Here is a 15095-nt window from a genome sequence, read left to right on the forward strand (position 1 = left end):
GTCTGCCTGTTCATTCCTTCTTCTTCCAAACTCTTGGCAAGCACTGATTGTTTTATTGTCTCTGTAGTTTTGCCTAGTGTAGAATGTTAGATAGCTGGAATCATACAGTATGTAGCCTTTTCAGATTGGCTTCTTTCACTTGGTGATATGCATTTAGGTTTCTTCCATGATTTTTCTTTTTTTAGCACTGAACAATATTCTTTTGTCTGGATGTACCACAGTTTGTTTATCCATTAACCTGTTGAAGGACATCTTGGTTTCCTCCAAGTTTTGGAAATTATGAATAAAGCTGCTATAAACATCCCTGTGTAGGGTTTTATATGGACATAAGTTTTCAACTCCTTTGAGAAATACCAAATTCAGTGGGCTTGCTGGATAATATGGTAAGAGTATACTTAGTTGTATAAGAAACTGCCAAACTTTCTTCCAAAGTGGCTGTCCCGTGTTGCGTTGCCGTCAGTACTGAATGAGAGTTCCTGTTACACCAGCATTTCATGTTGTCAGTATTCTGGATTTTAGCCGTTCTAATATGTGTGTGGTGGTATTTCATTGTTGTTTTTAGTTTGCATTTCCCTGTTCACATATGATGTGAAGTATCCTTTTGTATGTTTATTTGCCATCTGTCTATCTTTTTTGGTGAAGTCTTTGGCCTATTTTTCGATAAGGTTGTTTTCTTATTGTTGAATTTTAGGAGTTCTTTATATATTTTGGATAGCCGTCCTTTATCAGATATATCTTTTGCAGATATTTTCTACTGGTCTGTGGCTTGTCTTTTCATTCCCTTGACAGTATTTTTCATAGAGCAGAAGTTTTGAATTTTAATGATGTGTAGCTTATCAATTCTTTCTTTCATGAATCATACCTTTGGTGTTGTATCTAAAAAGTCATTCCCAAACCCAAGGTTATCTAGATTTTCTCCTATGTTATCTTCTTGGAGTTTCATAGTTTTGCATTTTACATTTAAGTTTGTGATCCATTTTGAGTTAATTTTTGTGAAGTGTGTAAGGTCTGTGTCTAGACTCATTTTTTTGCATGTGGATGTCCAGTTGTTCCAGCACTGTTTAATGAAAAGATGATCTTTTCTCCATTGTATAACCTTTGCTTCTTTGTCAAAGATCAGTTGACTACATTTATGTGGATATAATATTGGGCTCTCTGTTCTGTTCCATTGATCTATATATGTCTGTTTTTTCACCGATAATGTCTTGATTACTATAGCTTTATAGTATGTCTTGAAGTTGAGTAGTATCAATCTATTGATTTTTTCCTTTTTCTTCAATATTGTGTTGACTATTCTGGGTCTTTTGCCTGTCTATATAAATTTTAGAATCAGATTATCAATATCTACAAAAGAACCAGCTAGAATTTTGACTGGGATTATACTGAATACATAGATTAAGTTGGGAAGAACTGACATCTTGACAATATTGAGTTTTCCTATTCATGAACGTGGAATATCCCTATTAATTAAGTTCTTTGATTTCTTTCATCAGAGTTTTGTAGTTTTCCTTATATAGATCTTGTACATATTTGGTAGATTTATGCCTAAGTATTTTGTTTTTTGGGAGTGCTAATGTAAATGGTGTTGTGTTTTTAATTTCAAATTTCACTTGTTCATTGCTGGTTTATAGGAAAGTGATTGACTTTTAGTATGTTAACCTTGTGTCCTGCAACCTTGCTGTAATCACTTCTTAGTTCTAGGAGGTTTTTTTGTTGATGTGGTTTTTTTTCAGATTTTCTACATAGAAGATCCTGTCATTTATGAACAAAGACATTTTTATTTCTCCCTTGAAATTCTGTATACCTCTGATTTCCTTTTCTTGTTTATTGCATTAGCTGTGACTTCTAGTACAATGCTGAAAAAGAGTGGTGGGAGGGGTTGTCTTGCCTGTTCCTGATCTTAGTAGGAAAGCTTTCAATTCCTCACCATTAAGTACGATGTTAGCTCTAAGTTTTTTGTAGCTATTCTTTGTTGAGGAAGTTCTTCTCTAATCTTACTGCTTTTTAAAAATGTGTATTATTTATTTGGATTAGGTTTGCTTTTTCTTTCATGGTGAATTAAAGTCTCCAAACTAAAATAATGTTTTATTTATCTTTGCGTATTCATTTTTTTAAAAAAAATGTGTATTTGTGCTATATGTTTTTTGGTGCATGAAGATTTATGACAATTCTTTCCTCTTTGTGGGTTATTATTGTTTTTTATGAAGTGCCCTATTTTGTTTTACTTCACACCTTTTGCCTTAAATTTAGCCTTTTCTGAGAGAAAAAGGTTGAAACCCAACTTTCCTCTTTGTTAGCATCTGCTTGGTATGTCTCTGTTTATCCTTTTGTTTTCAACCCTTCTGAGTCACTTTGTTTTGTATATGTCTCATTCTGTGTTTTCTTTTATTAATTTGTCCTGTTATACTTATTGATTCAAGTATGTCTCATCTTTATTATATTATTATTTTCATAACTATTTGTGTCTTGTCTTTTACTACTAGTCTGGATTTTTCTTTTTTTATTTCTCTGGCTGTTAGTGTAATGTCAAAGAAGTAAAATTTTAATTTTAGATATTTTAGTGGTTACCTTGTAACTTTAAAGGATACTTACATTTTTATTTTTTGATTTAGCAACTTAAAATGTAGCAGTATCTATTGGTTGTCTGCTGTAGAAGATAACATTATCAGCTCAATTATAGTTCATTCATCTTCTCTCCCATTTTGTTAGAAATGTGCTGATGGTAGCCATCCTTGAGCCCACTTTGTACCCATCACTCTTTCATGATACTTATTCCTTCTAGTCACCCTAAATTAGTTGAAGCCTAGAGGCCTTAAATGGAAAGCTTGGTAGTACAATCTGATTATAATACAGTAGTTGGAATTTAGCTTATACCTATAATTTAAGAATATTAACTTTTAACAATATGTATTAAACATATTGTTACGTTACTTGTGGCTGGGTCACTGAGCTCCTAAATGTCTTGCCATTCTTGATCAGAATTAGGACTAGGGTCATGTGGGTCTCCGCCCCATTCCCAGAGCCACATTGCTTTCTCTTCAGCCAGCTGGCACAGTAGTATATGCACCCAGTTGATGTTTCTGCTGTGAGCTCTGGTAGCAAGACTATTTCTCCCCTGATCAGGATAGAAAAGATCAGTCTCTTCAGAGTACCGTGAGATGCTAGAACAGAGCCCATCTTCTTTTTATCAGCTGTACCTCATTTTTGGTGGTAAGGAGCTGAAATATTTTTCTCCATTTTTTTTGGGGGGGGTTAGGAATTTTCTTTTGTTTCCATTGGATATAGAGAGAACAAAAGGCATCATTACAGCTTGCTTTCTTTTCACTCATGCCCTGAGTCTCTCTCTCCAGAAAAGATTCACTCATTTAGAGGAGGACCTGCTCCTAGTCCCATCTTTGGAACTAGAAAAGTAGTCTAACTGGTTTTGTGATTTTTTTATTCCAGTCCGTTATAGTTGTATTTTTTTATTCCAGTCTGTTCTAGTTGTATTTTTTTATTACCACTGCAACAAAAATTACAGTGCTAACTTTAAAAAAAAATTTTTTTTTGCGACTGGCTATACAGAGAAAGAACTCTGGACCATGGTGTTTATCAGCACCATGCTCTTAACCAACTGAGCCAGCCTTCTTTCTTTCTTTTTTATTTTTCTCCATTAACCTTCATTCCATGAATTTGGGCTCCTTGATTTCCTTTTGTGTGTTAATTTTCATGCTTTCTCATCTACTGTTTCTGAACTAACACCCTGGAATTTCTGAAACTACTCTCTTTCACCTTTAACCACTAATTTTAAAAAATATCCTAAAATATCCATTGATCACAACTTTCTACTCTTCCAACCTCCTTGGTTAAGCACTTTTATTGCAGCTGCTTCTCTAATGTGAACCTCAGTTGAATGACATCTCTGCTTCTCCTGTCCATCAGCTGTCCTTGGTTTCACTTTTCCCCCAATCTGCTTAGGTTTCATGGCCAATTATTTCACCACTCTTGCTAATACCCTAAATCAGTGCTTTTCAAGCTGTGGTCAGGTGATTCCAGGGGGTTGATGGTTAAAAACCTGTGAGCAGATGTTACTCGTGAAGAGCTTGCAGAATGAGAGTAGAGGGCCGTTCAACCAGAAGTCATAGAGAAGAATAATGTTTGCAGGCTGGCAGGAAAAGGGAAGCTAGTGAGAGGGACTGGGAGAACAATCATAGGAGGAGGAAGATTGCTGGCAGAAGTTACTGCTTAGAGGTCAAGGAAAGTCATGAAGTGTGATTTGGCTGTTAGGTCATTACTGGCCGCTGCCAGGGCACTTTGAGTTGGTTGATGGGTGTGAAGTCAGATTAGTGGTTGAAAGAGTGAGTGAGTGGTAAAAAGGTGGAAGTCTGCAACTGCAGGCTATTATTTTGAAGAGCTTGGCTATAAAGGGGAGGAGGGAGACTAGGATGGCTGTTAGAGTCATCAAACCTCTGACATTTCTTGGGGACTCTACCTGCATCTGCCTCAGCATCTAAGAGTCAGGCTATCATGTTTTATAGCATCATCAGGCTGCCAGCATTGCTGAGAGTTTTAGCTTGGACTTGCCTGGAACTTTAAAGGCCATTTAATGTCACCGTGCCTCTCATTTCCATTATATTTCTTTCTTTATTCGCTCCTATGATTTACATATCTTCTCTCCCTGCACTCTCCATATAGAACTCTGATTTGATGAACTTCTGTTGCGCTGAGGAAACAGAAGCCCTTAAAAAAGCATAATAATGTCATTATGTTTCCATCACACATCTGCTTACCCACCTGCAACTCAACTCATGTATTCTATCTCCTCCTCCTTTTCACTGTGGGTAAATTTTATGTCACTTCCTCAACTTGAGTACATTACTTCAGCAATTCTGCCTTTTCTCTTTTGCATCATTAATTTTTCTCTTTACTGGATGATTCCTACAACCATCTGTAACTTTTCTCATCTTTCAAGAAACCCCTTGACTTCACATTCCCCTTTACATTTTCTTTGTTCTCCTTTATAGTCAAACTCCTGGAAAGAACTGTCTACTTGCATTTCTGTTTCTAATTCTTCTCCTGTCTTAATCTACTTCCGTCAAGGTTTTGCCTCCATTACTTCAGAAAAACAACTCTGGTCAAGGTCACCAGTGACCTCTGTGGTGCTAAATCCAGTTGTCAGTTCTCAGTCCTCATCTTACTTGGCCTGTCAGCAGCATTTGACACTGCTGATAATTCTCTTTTCCTAAATAAGCTTTCCTCCTGTGGCTTTCCACATGTCTGGTCTCTTGGCTTGCCTCCTCCTATGCCGACTGCTGTTTCTCAGTCAGTTTTTACAGATTCCTTCTGTCAAGTTGACTTCTAAATATTTGAGAGCTCTCAGGCTCTGTTCTCAGACATCTTCTCTGGCTATATTCACTCCCTAAAATGGAAATCTATTCTCAGGGCCTTAAATAACATCTGCTGATGATTTTAATAAAAAAATTTCTAGCTTGCCCCCTTCCCCTGAACTGTACAGATTTTTATACCCAACTGTTCATTCAACCTTTCCACTTGAGTGAATAATATGTATTTCAAGTTCAACAGTGTAGACTGTCCTTCTTATTTCTCCCCCAAAACTACTCTTCTTGTAATCTTTCCTGACTCAGGAAATGGCAACTCTGTCTTTCTAGTTTCTCAGGCCAAGAACCTTGTATTTATTCTTGCAAGTCCTGTCAGATCTGCTTTTAACACATACCCAGAACTTGATTACTTCAGCACCTCCAGTGCACAGGTCTGAGTGGCCTCTTTTCTGGCTTACTGCAGTACATTCTTGTCTGGGCTCCCTACTTCTGCCATTGCCCCCTTCTGCTTTATTTTCTACACAGCAACCAGAGTGAACCTTTTGCACTGTGTCAGATCATATCACCCTCTGCTCAGAAGCCTGCAGTGGACTCATCCCACTCAGGGTAAAAACCAACACTTGATACAAAGTCCTACGTGACCAGGGCTCCCATTACTCTTCGACCTCATCTCTCACTTCTTCCCTCTTGTTATTTGAACACACCAGAGCCATTCCTGCCTCACACCCTTGGCACTACTGTTCTCAACCCAAATACTTCCCCCAGATATCTGCATGTCTTACCTCTTTTTCTCCCACAATTCTCTACTCAAATGTCACATTATTAGTGAGACTTGTCTCTTTTATTCATCTGTCAATTTCTGGTGCCTCACACTCTTTAAACACATTGAAGTTCTTGGTATGTTTTAATGTTTGGGAGAGTAGTAGCCTCTCATTGACTTTATTTTTTAGAATTGTTGGTGATGGTCTGGTTCTTTATCCTTCCACATGATTTTGAAAAATATTTGATCAAGTAATGAAAAGAAAAATCTCCATTGGGTCCCCCCCGCCCCAGAATGGTATTAAACTGGGCGAATTGACTAGTTCACATAAATTAATATTTTATCAGAACTATATTAGCAAAATGTCCAAAATTTTTACTTTTTAATAGTAATAGTAACTTTCTCCTTTTTTCTCTATAAACACCAAAGGTGTATCTTCTATTTATTTAAAGAAAAATGATGTGCAAAAAATGTAAATGGTCTGTTAAATGTTTTGTTTCAGATATGTTTCCTTCTTTTTGCTGTTCTCTACATTGTTTCCTACTTCATCATCACAAGATACAAGAGAAAATCAGGCAAGTAGAAACATTTCAATTAAAACTCTTATTATAATGCCAAATGGTCTAGGCGCAATATGTATATGATGTGTCAGTACACACTACTGGTGGTGTATTGAATATGCCAGTGATTGAAGTAAGCAGTTGTCTGGTACTAAGAGCACTAAATATAACCTCCAGGGAATTTGACTACTCTTAGGGTCATCCTCTTCGACCAGAGTGCGTGTTTATCACAATTATTACATGCAACTAAGAATATTACTGGGGTGTTTAGTATCTGGAAAATTCCAGAGTTTGTGAGGATATTTAGTTCCTTGTGAATGGCTTTGACTTTGAACATTCTTCTCACCCCCACTCCATCCCTTTTCTGACTATGGAATATCTTTTCTTTCTCTAAAGTGGTGTAGAATTTAGAATCTCTGTAATACTATTTAGTATTCTGTTGTGTGGTATCTTGTATTATTCTTGTATTATATTTGATACATGTTTTTATTTAGCCAGAGGGACCACTTTATCTTTATTCTTTTTTAATTGAACTTTGCTCTGATTGACTTACAGATTTTTGGGTCCGGGTTTTATAAGTACCTAAGCAATTGCCTTACTGCCTTGTGTAAAATCTCAGCTATTGTCTAGAAATCACAGGATTTTCTTCTACCTGTGATGCTGGGCTAATAGTAGATGCTATATGAATACTTGAGGATTCCATGCATTAAAGATTCCTTGTTGTTATGATATCAATTTAAGCTTTTCACACTTTTGAGAGAAATAAGGAAATAGTGCTTGCTAGTGTGTTACTTTAGTACTATTACTTGGCTCTGTGGCTACACTGAAATACTCCTTGGATTCTGTAATATCTGAAACTTTTGAAGACCTGCAAATCCTAGATAGCATCTTAGCTATTTTTAAGGTATTTTGCCTTCATAGATGATGGGCCCAGCAAGAGGGGGAGAGAGAATGAATATAAATGCCTTGTTTTAGGGGAAATTAGGGGATAATGAGCAGGAGATTGGAGATTTATTAGATGATTTTTAGGGTAATCCAGGTGTGGTGGGGGAGTGATGAGGACCTTGGACCTAGTTGGTAGAGTGTTGGGAATAGAATTGAAGTGGATATGGAGATATTAAAACATTCTTCAAGACTTAATGATTGATTGGATGTGGGCACAACACCATAAAAATTGATTGTGACTATGTTATTTTGTGGTTCCTTTGGTTGTAAAGCTATTTGGGGCAGCCTGTCATTAAGAATTGAGACCAGATTAATAGAATAGCCTACATACAACAGTGACACTGAAGCAGGTGAGTGCTTAGAATTCCAGAGACCTATGGAAAGAGCCTTTGAGGACATTAGGCATATGAGGAGAAGGAAGTGCCAGGATTGTTTTGCAGTATTGTAATTGGGTGGAATCTCTTTAGCCAGTAAATTTATGTGGGAGGACAAGAGAGATGGCTGACAGGCATGAGCAAGGAGGGAGAAGAGTGAGTATCAGAAAGAGGGCCATCTGCTACTTAAAAAAGATACACAAAACTTGATTTATTTCTGTCTGTAACTTGAACAATAATTATGAATTATTGAGGCAGTGGTATCCAAGGTGGTTTAGGATGGTCTAAGAGAATGTATGTATTACTATTAATAATGACAAACTCAAATTATAGAAAATTAGATGAGTTCTAAGATTCTGAATTTTAATTTTATAGTAAAAATTTTTGTTGGCTGTTATCAACCCAAAATTTAATTCATTAGCAATTTTACTTAATGTTGTATAACAATACACTTCATAGTAGTCCTAAGGTTCTATCATGTTTTATTTTCTTGAGCACTAACTATTTGGGAAATTTTAATTTAAATATATTAGCTTTGTTAATCAGGATTAAAAAAAAATTTTTTTTTGATATTCAGGATATTTGATTAATCAAAAATTCCATCATTTAACTGTATACTGTCCTACCTGATTTAATGAGATTTGAATTTGGGTCTGTGCTGAAATAAACATAATGCTCTTTGAAAATCGTTTCTATTCAGTAATTGCTTTTTTAAGTTTATATTTTTTAATAAATTAATGAAACATTTTGTTGGAAGAAAAAACAATATTAATACCTTAAACATTTTTGCAGATGAACAAGAAGATGAAGATGCCATAGTCAACAGGATTTCGTATGTATTTTAAAATTCACTTGTTCTGTTTCTAATTTTGAAGTCATAAATTCTCAGAACTCAATTATTTTTGGGTAGAAATATGAAAAAAATTCACCTAAAGCATTACAACACCTTTATCAATACTAATCCTATCCTTGGAAAGCACATACAAGCAAATGTACATGGATAATTGAGGATCGATTACTATCTGTTAAAATTAGCTTATTTAAGGAGCCGACAGATTTTATCTTCAGAGGATTTAATGAGGAAATGGGCTTAAGTTTGGGAAAATTGTTGGCCCATAAGAAGGAAAACTCTTGGCTGTTTGGAAGGTCTGCTGAGAAGACCGCAGCACTGTTGAAACAGGTAGCAGACATCCCTTCTGGTTAATTGGACATCTACCTGCTGTGAGCAGGGAGATGGACCCAGATTGTGCTTTAGGTTCCTCATGTATGTTGGTGAGATATGATAGAATTATCCCTTAATTTTTTTGAGTCATCTAACTGGATAGAAAGCAGTAAGTTCCTTTCTATGAGATTTTGTTTTGTTAAAATGTAAACTTGGGCTGGCACTGTGGCTCACTCGGGAGAGTGAGGCTCTGGGGGCGCCGAGGCCGCAGGTTTGGATCCTATATAGGGTTGGCTGGTGTGCTCACTGGCTGAGTGTGGTGCTGACCACACCGTGCTGAGGGTTGCGATCCCCTTACTGGTCAAAAAAAAAAAAAATGTAAACTTATACAGGTGTCCCTACATAGGAGAATATCTGTATTCCAGGATTTTTTATTGATATTTAAGAATTTTTTTGAAATCTCAAATTTACAGAAAAGGTAGAAATAGAATTCAAAGAGCTTTTCCCCCTGAACTGTTTGAGAAGTTGCTGACCTGATGTTTCATTTCCTCAGTATACGTTCATGTATAATTTCTATAACTAGTACATTCTCCTAAGTATCTACTGTACAGCTATCAAAATAATGAAATTGACGTTGATACAGTACCACTCATACTCCATTCCAATTTACCAATTGTCCCAAAAATGTTCTTTATGGCAAACGGATCCAATTTAAAATCACACACTGCATTTAGTTGTCATATCTCTTTAGTCTCCTTCAGACTGAGACACTTCAGTGTTCTCTTGACTTTCCTGACCTTGATTGATACTTTTGAAGATTACAGTCCTGTTGTTTTTTTCTGATGTTTCTTCATGATTAGTATCTGATTATGCATTTTTTGCTGAGGGGAGGGGGAAGATGAGGTGAAAAAGGGGAGGAGGGAGAGAAAGAGATTACATGCATGTACTTAGGCATACTTAAACACAGATACAAATAAATGCTTTCACATACAATGGAATAGTATTTAGCCATAAAAGGAAATGAAATACTGATACATGCTGTAGTGTGGATGAACGTTGAAAACATTATGCTATGTGAAAGAAGCCGAACACAATAGGTCACAGAGTGTTTGATTCCATGTATGAGAAATATCCGGAAGATCTATCAAAAGTAGATTGATGGTTGCCAGGGGATGTGACGAGTGGGATGGGGAGCAATTGCTTCCGAGTATGGCATTTCATTTTGGGATAATGAAAATGTTTTGGATCTAGGGAAAGGTGGTGGTTGTACAATACTGTCAATAGACTAAATGCCACTGAATTTTTTACCTTAAAATGGTAAATGTTATGTAATGAGAAGTTCACCTCAAAAAAATAAGTACTTTTAGCTAATAAATGCCTTGAATAGGCCTGATTTGACTCATAACCGAAAAATGAATAGTGAATATAAATGGATCCTGCTTTAGTAGATGTGGTAATTTAGATTATTTTTATTTTCTTGGGTGGCCAGTATAGGGATCAAACCCTGGACCTTAGTGTTATCAGCATCATGCTCTAACCAGCTGAGTTAACTGGCAGCTGGTAGTTTAAATTATTTTAAATGCCTTCTGAAAGTTGGATAAGAAACAAAAACAACTGTAACTTCAAACTGGAAATTCTTGCTGTATGGGTTAGTCCCAAAATGTGATGATTTAAATTTATAAGATTGAGGAGTCTTAGTTTTATTTCTCGCACTATGACATTTTTTGAAAATTAAGTTAATCATTTTTTCTCTGTCTAAATTATTGCTTCTGTAAAGAACAGTAATTCACTTCACTCACTTCAAAAAAGCTGCAGCGAATCACAGACTGAAATAAGGGTAGATAGTCTTTCCACATGAGATCCTCTGGGTATGAAGAACAAGACACGTGCCTCTCTCTTCTCCATTTAGCCTGTGTACCACATTTGGTGGTAAATCTACTTAAACATATGTATAGATTAATAATTTATAAACAGAAAAGAACACATCTCTTTGTCTTTACCCTTAAGGCCATGTGTTGTTTCCTGTGGTAATTGCTCAGGAGCAGGCTCCAGTTCCTTTAGCTGCTAGTTTAGCAGCGCAGCTGGCACAGCATCTCCAAGGAGTTTGGGCTGTCTCCATGTGTAGGTGGTTCTGTATCATGGTGATACGTACAGCCTTCCTCTTCCTGAAGGTAGATGGTTTGCAGTTATAATAGAGTTTATAACAAAGTTAGGAGGGGGAGAGGGTCACCTGAGAGAAGGACTATGACCTAGTCTGCTCCCTCTTACTCACCCCTCCCCCAGTTGATCTCTTTGTCTTTCACTGTGACAGAATAAGTGAGAACTGAAGAGTTAGGCTCAGCTAGGTTAAAATTCTGAACTCAAGATTCACTCTAAGAGGTTGAGAAGCAAAGATTCATTTTCTCCATATGTAAAACAGGGGTCTCAGTTTGTAGTACTTTTGTGTGGATTAAATAACATATACATAAAAAAGATCTAACCTGGGTTGGGTAGGTGTGAAATCAGTGTTACTTCCCTTCTTCCCTAACCCTCTTTCCTTGCTTTACCTCTTTCCCACTGAAGGGAGTTGGGGTAGGGAGACTGAATAGGAGGAAATTGCATGTGAGGCTGTGCTTAACTAGCAGCAAAAATAATTGCAGTTCCTAATCTTCTGAAAGAGTTGGGATGAGCTCTTAAGTTTCAGTGCTCATCAGCACCATACCAGGCCACTTGAGAGAGGGTTCTCCATGATCGACTCATCTCAAGTACCGAAGCCAGATGGAAAAGTCCTTCTTTGGCCTTTCTGACCTCCCTTTCAGAATCCACCTGCAGTTTCTCTTTTGCTCTTTTGCTCCTAAAATGCCTTCATGCTATACTCTATTTTAATCTACTCATGCTCCCAAATTAACTCCTTTCACAACCAAAAAGTACATTTTCTGAGAGTTGCTCTCAGCTAAGTATTTGATTTGATTTGGATTAAAGTAGCTGATATAAAAATACAATGCCTAACTGGTGAAACTAATTTTAAGGATGGCTCATGAGCCCAAGCAGGCTGAGGAGGATGTCCATGCAGGAGGAGGCCTGGCGTGGGGTGTCAGAGCTCAGCAGGGTAAGGAGGGTATCCTTGTAGCAGTACAGTTCACAGTGAAGAGTCTCCTGATCAGAAGGGTGCATGGCTGTATAGGGTGGGTGTGTTGGTGATAGGAGATTGGTTGCACACAGGGGGCTTGATCTATATTAAAGATGATGGGAAACAGGTACAATTAGGGGAAAGTGAGAAGACAAAAAAACTGAGTTGTTGGACTGGAATTGGAGGTGGAATAGGAGAGTGGAATTATGAGTGTGAACTCGTGGTTTTCAACATCTAGAGTTATAGAGGTAAATGTAGAAGTAAGTGTGTGTGTGTGTGTGTGTGTGTGTGTGTGTGTGTGTGTGTGTGTACGTGTGTACATGTATGCAGAGCACATTCTACACTCAGAGTGCCTGGAGCACAGCATCCCAATAGCAATGAGTATATTTAGCACCAGATCTTTGCTTCTAAATACAGTTTTTCACTAAATGGAACCAGGGCTCCTAGGAGAAAAGGCTAATTGCAAGACTGGGTAGGGGAAGGTCCAGGCTCATTTTGTACATTTTGTGCAGAATGCAAGTAAGTGTTCAAAAAATAAGGGGGACATGTCTAAAGGAAACAGAATCCTTCAAGGGCTCTCACACCAAATCTGGGACAATTTGAGCATCAAGGTAAATAATGATTGTAATGGGTCTTAATGAACTGACTTTAAAAGAACATTCTTGGGTCCATCCTGATAGAAATTAATAAATGAATAAATTGAAAGCTTGACAAGGAACAGGATATTTTCCTAGTTTCAAACTTACCTTCTACAAAATACTTATTGATTAAAGTGAAAAGAGTAACTTTAGAGTGGGGAGCCCTGGCAGACCTCACCTTGACCAGTGATCAAAGAGTACGTGATCAGTAATAGTGCGGACAAATCCCGAGCCATCTGGTAGCCTGCAGAGAGCATTACAGAGTGTCACTTTTGTGATATTCCTGCCTGGGGGGCATGTTAAACTCCATATGTCCAAGGCTAAATTCCTCATTTCTCCCTTCATCATGTTCCACATGCAGCCTTCTCCGTCTCAACTGATATCACCTTCATCCTTCCAGTTCAGACCAAAGGCTTCAGAGTCATCCTTGACTACTCTCTTTCTCCCCAACTCAGTGTCAGAAAGTCCCATCCATTCCTTTTTCAAAGTCCAACCACTTATCTTACCATCTTCATTGCTACCACCTGGTCTGAGCCCATCATTTCCGTTGCTTCAGTAGCCTTCTGGCAAGCCTCCTTGCTTCTATCCTTGCCTATGGTTAAAGTGGTCCTCTTAGAACAACAGTCAGATCATGCCTCTCTTCTGCTCAGAGCTCTGCAGTGGCTGCTCATGCCACACAGAGTGAGAGCTGCAGTCCTCATGGTGGCCTACAGGTGTTGTGTGATATCTGTCTTCATGACCGTCTCGGCTTTTCTTGTTACTGAATTCCAGCCATGTGGCATGAGCCACGCTGCTTGCTTGCCTTGAAAGGCTGGCTGTGCTCTGCCTGTCTGCCTTAGAGCTTTTGACCTGTTTTGTGTGCTTGCAATGCTTTCTTGTCAGGTATCCCATTGGTTTCTCCCCCTCCCCCCAAGCTTGAGTTTTGTTTTGCTTTGTTTTTTTCCTAAATCTCAACTTTTCAGTGAGGCCTACCCTGACTACCATAGTTAATGCTGAAACCTGTGTGTCCTTTTTCCTACTTCTAATCCTCCTTACCTTTATTTCTTTTTCTGTAGCACTTATCATTAATGTATTCTGCATTTACAGATTTAATATTTTATTGTTTATTGTCTGACTCTACCCACTCCATTATAAGCCCTGCAAGGGCAAGAATGTTTGGTTGTTTTGTTCATTGTTCTAAAGTGCCTAGAATAGTCTTGGTACAGAGTAGTAAGCACTCTCACCAAAAAGACTCACTGAGGGTCTCTGATATGTGCTTTAACAAAAGCGACACGGGTGATTCTGATGATACTACTGGTTAAGAAGCACTGGTGGAGAGTGAGGGATTAGGAAGCCTAATTCATGCAGAAATGTTTGTTGATTAGCTAAGGTGAAAATTTAGGACGGAAAGCTGGGACACTAACATTTTACAGGTGAGTGGAGTCTGAGAATGAAAAATTAGGAAGGAATGTTGCAGAAGCTGAGGAGAGAATTTCAAAAAGGAAATAGTGCTTATCAATTTGAAATATAATGGAAAGTCAGGTTCATATTGCAGCTAAAAAGTATCTGATGGATTCGACCATAGGAGAATCTTTTTGGTACTATGGTGAGGAGCAGAAATCTTACTGCTGTGCGTTAAGAAAGAAATTAAAGATGTAGAAGTAAAGATATGGTATGTAAGTCCTACCTAAGAAGCTTTTTGAAAGAGCAGAAACATATGAGGATGTTTATACTTTGAGGGTTAGAAGCTAGAAGAGAGGTGACATTGAATGTTAAAAGAGTGGGGAAACTGACGAAGCAAGGCCCTTGGAGACAGCAGGGGTAGAGATCAGGGCATATGGGCAGGAGAATAATTGTGTCTGTTGCTATTCTGTGAGGTGGTAAGTATGGAGGGACTGGACGCTTCTTTTTCTACTTTGAAACAGGAGACTCAGTCCTTTGCTGGAATGAAGGGTAGCAGGGTCATGGTGAAGAGCTTGGGAAGAGCCTGATGATAGTAGTTAAGAGGGTGGGGTGGAGATAGTCGCAGATGTCAGATATTTGGAAAAAAACTTTTTTTCTTACTACTACCATAATTACGAAAGATGCATTACTCTCAAGACGTAATTTTTTTCTTATACTACTTTATATCAGAAAGTGACATTTCTGAAACTGTCCATCAATTATGAAAGGTCACTTTTCTGTAGTTACCTAAGCAGTGAACTCTACTATACTCTTTCAACTCAAGGCCTTACTTTAAGGACTCCTTGC

General features: G+C 37.8%; 1 protein-coding gene across 5 annotated transcripts in view; it reads left to right on the plus strand.

The window, feature by feature from the left end:
• The window catches only part of LMBR1 (limb development membrane protein 1), a 162243-nt gene that overhangs the window by 26223 nt on the left and 120925 nt on the right, over positions 1-15095 (plus strand). For 4 of the 5 annotated variants that reach the window (XR_010023820.1, XM_063098786.1, XM_063098788.1 and 1 more), the window contains exons 2-3: positions 6581-6653; positions 8750-8789. Coding sequence is in view for 3 of the 5 variants with exons in the window: in XM_063098786.1 (XP_062954856.1) it covers positions 6581-6653; positions 8750-8789 (113 nt within the window). In the remaining 2 variants the exon portion in view is untranslated. Of the gene's footprint in view, positions 1-6580; positions 6654-8746; positions 8790-15095 lie in introns of those variants that run through there. The other variant, XM_063098789.1, reaches the window with a different exon arrangement.

This window comes from Cynocephalus volans, chromosome 6 (genome assembly GCF_027409185.1).
Source record: "Cynocephalus volans isolate mCynVol1 chromosome 6, mCynVol1.pri, whole genome shotgun sequence".
Lineage (NCBI taxonomy): Eukaryota > Metazoa > Chordata > Mammalia > Dermoptera > Cynocephalidae > Cynocephalus > Cynocephalus volans.